Source organism: Anopheles bellator, unplaced genomic scaffold (genome assembly GCF_943735745.2).
Source record: "Anopheles bellator unplaced genomic scaffold, idAnoBellAS_SP24_06.2 scaffold01126_ctg1, whole genome shotgun sequence".
Classification (NCBI taxonomy): Eukaryota; Metazoa; Arthropoda; class Insecta; order Diptera; family Culicidae; genus Anopheles; species Anopheles bellator.
In genome coordinates, this window is record NW_026685249.1 from 1 (window position 1) to 3,332 (window position 3,332).

At 55.7% G+C, this 3,332-nt stretch overlaps 1 protein-coding gene across 1 annotated transcript; it reads left to right on the top strand.

The window, feature by feature from the left end:
• Positions 1-75: 75 nt before the first annotated feature.
• On the top strand, positions 76-1,574 carry LOC131214494 (ets DNA-binding protein pokkuri-like; the record flags this gene model as incomplete). Its single annotated transcript, XM_058208862.1, has 3 exons — positions 76-346; positions 420-953; positions 1,028-1,574. Coding segments are annotated over 3 exons (1,352 nt in total), but the record flags the coding sequence as incomplete, so codon positions are not given.
• Between the last annotated feature and the right edge of the window lie 1,758 nt (positions 1,575-3,332).

Consider the following 3,332-nt stretch of genomic DNA (forward strand, 5'->3'; position numbering starts at 1 on the left):
AACCTCCACCACCCACCCACCTGTCCCCTTTTCCGCCACCCATCCGACCTCTGGTCCACGCACACCGGGTCACAGTTTCGTCCGGTTCGCTTTCAGACGGCCGCCTGCTGTGGGACTTCTTGCAGCAGCTGCTGAACGATCCGAGCCAGCGGTACGGTGGCTACATTGCGTGGAAGTGCCGCGACACGGGCGTGTTCAAGATCGTCGACCCGGCCGGCCTGGCCAAGCTGTGGGGCAAGCAGAAGAACCACCTCTCGATGAACTACGACAAGATGTCGCGCGCCCTGCGCTACTACTACCGCGTCAACATACTGCGCAAGGTGCAGGGAGAGCGCCACTGTTACCAGTAAGTATCCGGCGCACGGCACGGGCGCCCCCCACGTGGCACGATACTAATCCTCTGTCCCCTTTCTGCACAGATTCCTCCGCAACCCGACCGAGCTGAAGAGCATCAAGAACATTTCGTTGCTCCGGCAGACGATGGCCGCGAGTCAGGCGGCGGCCGCAGCCGCCGCCGCAGCAGCGGCCGCCTCCGGTGGCGGTGCTAGTGGCAGTGTCGTCGGCAATGGCACCGGTGGCAACGGATCGGCCGCTGCCGCCAGCTCACTCATGTCGCTGCTACCGAACGGAGCGAACATCCACCACCTGGCGGTAGCTGCGGCAGCGGCCGCGGCTTCGCAGAACGCAGCCGCCGCTGCCGCTGCCGCAGGAGGACCCCTCTCTCCGTCGGCGTCCTCCTCGGCATCCTCATCGCCATCGGCCCTGCACCACCACCACCACCACCAGCAACAGCAACAGCAGCAGCAGCAGCAACTTTCGCATCACCTGCACCATCGCACCAACATCAAGATGGAAACCGATCTCGACGATCTGAAGCCGACCGATCTCAGCACCAACAACGATCGGAAGTTTAGCTACGGTAGCTCCGCGGTCAACGGCACCGATTGCTATCCGTGAGTTGCTACGCTGCGGGCACCTTTGGCCAGCTTGGGTACTGAACGGTTCCTATTCTTTCTCCCCTTCGCAGACTGATCCGGAATGCGAACGGTCTGACGACGATTCAGTTGCTGCGGCAACAGCAGCAATCGGAAGCCGGGTCCCCGCCGTCGTCGCCGACGCCGCTCTCGATCAACTCGCAGTCCCTCCACACGATCAGCAGCAATCTGCACCACCTGCACCAGCAGCAGCTGCAGGCGCAGGCGGCAGCGGCGGCGATTGCGGCCGCCGCCGAAGCGCGCCAGCAGCAGGACGACCAGGATCACCAACACCACCACCATCCGCTTCACCACCAGCACCAGCATCACCAGCACCGGAATGGCAACAGCAGCCGGAGCAGCAGCACGAGCGGCAGCAGCGAACACGATCTCCACCGGGGAGCGGGCGGTGCCGGTGGAGGCGCCGATCGCGACCGGGACACGCCGTCGCCGGCCAACAGTGATGCCTCGCATCCTTCGTCGTCGGTGGCGGTGGTGTCCTCGGCGCAACAGCACCACCACCACATGCACATCAAAAGCGACGACGACAGCATGATGCCGACGGATCTGAGTAAACCCGAGCCGATGTACTACAAGTGAAGCCCCCACGTCCCCGTCGGAGTGAGGCGCTTCTGCCACACGCGAACGGTGCTCTCGGAGCGACCGTCATTCTCGACCGTCATTGGTGTGAAGTCCGCGAGATTAATTACTTGTTGTTCTGCTCCGGTGTTGCTCTAAGCGGAAGCGAAAGACGACGGAAGCCGTTAAGCCGGGAAATCCACACACGGAACGCAGCTACAAAGTGCAAACGGTGCACTGCAATGATAAGAGTTTGGAAAGCAGTCAAAAGCGAGAAAGAGAGAGAGAGAGAAACTATGTGCCAATCGGATTTGTTTTACCAACCCGTTTTTTATCGCTTTCAGAGTTTATTCGGAGAAAAGAAAAAGGAGAGAGGACAAGAAAGAAGCTAAAAAATGGTGAAAAAGAGAAAACATACAAAAGAAAGGGATGGCGGCTATATGTGTGAGACAGAAGAGGGACACGCTGTAAAGTAGTATAGAAAACACAAAAACTTCTCTCAAAAACATGCAAACAAAAACACAAAAAGGGATATTTGAGATACGCAAACGGCAATGCTGCGCGGAGGGAGCACGCAAAGCCCCCCAGCCAACGGGGGCCGGCAGCCGCGCAGGGATGTAGATTTGTAGTGTTATTTTCTTTCTTCTTTTCTAATATTAACGATCGCGGCACGTGGCCACTCGATCCACAACCCACCCGCGCGACATGCACACGTTCACGATCCCGTCGCGCCTCACATCTTTATTGGTTCCACTGTACAGCTCCCGTAGGTTTAGTCGTAGGAAATGGGACTTTTTCCTGCCAATCATTTTTGTTAGTTAAATTGTTAACCTGGCCCCTCACGTTCGCGGTGCGTGTTGGTGTGTATGCTGCGGCTGCTGTGTGGCGTGTGATCGATCACCGTAGTTCCCACGGTGCGGCGTGTAGAAAGTATAAATTGTAAGAGCAGTACAACTAAAATGACCAAGAGAATGATCGCGCAGGGAGGCGATGTGTGAGGCACACGGCGCCATTCTGGCCAGGTATTCCTCGGGATACCACGATCCAGGGACGACGACGAGATAACGGGGGGAACCAACCAACCAATCACTCGATCGCACGATCACTGTTGTTACTCACTAGCGAACGGGAAATAGGCAAACAAGGGCCACGTCGGGCGCGCGCATAAGCGAATGAGATTTGTTTTCCGGGACTACTTTTTTATATTTTCGTTTGGTTTTTCATCATTCGTTTTTGGTCTTCTTAGGTTTGTAGTGTATACTAAGTTGTATGTGTTGCTCTAGTAGTGATAAGCGCGTCGAGAGGGTAGTGCAAGTTTACGTGTAGTCTGTACCTTCGAAAACGAGAAAAAACCACTCCAATTGGCTTCCATTAGGCAGCGGATACGTGAAATCCGTAGAAAGTATGGGGACAGGGATACGATGCCACGCCCCAGCAGCGGACACGCGATCGAGAACGACGCATGGACGCGCGGGGCGCAGGTGATCACGATTACAAATTATGTTTGATTAAGCTTAAGGCGACGTAAATTTTATTGTGATTAAGAACGCGACAGGCAGAGAGAGAGAGAGAAGCCAAGGGACTCCTGGGACGATCGCCCATTCAGCGTGAGAGAAACAAAAGATAACGGCAAAAATGATCGTTGATAAGCCTGAGATCCTCCTCCTGAGACTCCGCATACGTTCGGAATTCATGTTTTCGGCATAGGTTAGTGTTTTTTTAGTAGCAGAATTGTGTGTTTGGCTTTTTGTCTTTTATAAGGGGCGCAGCCTTCCAAGG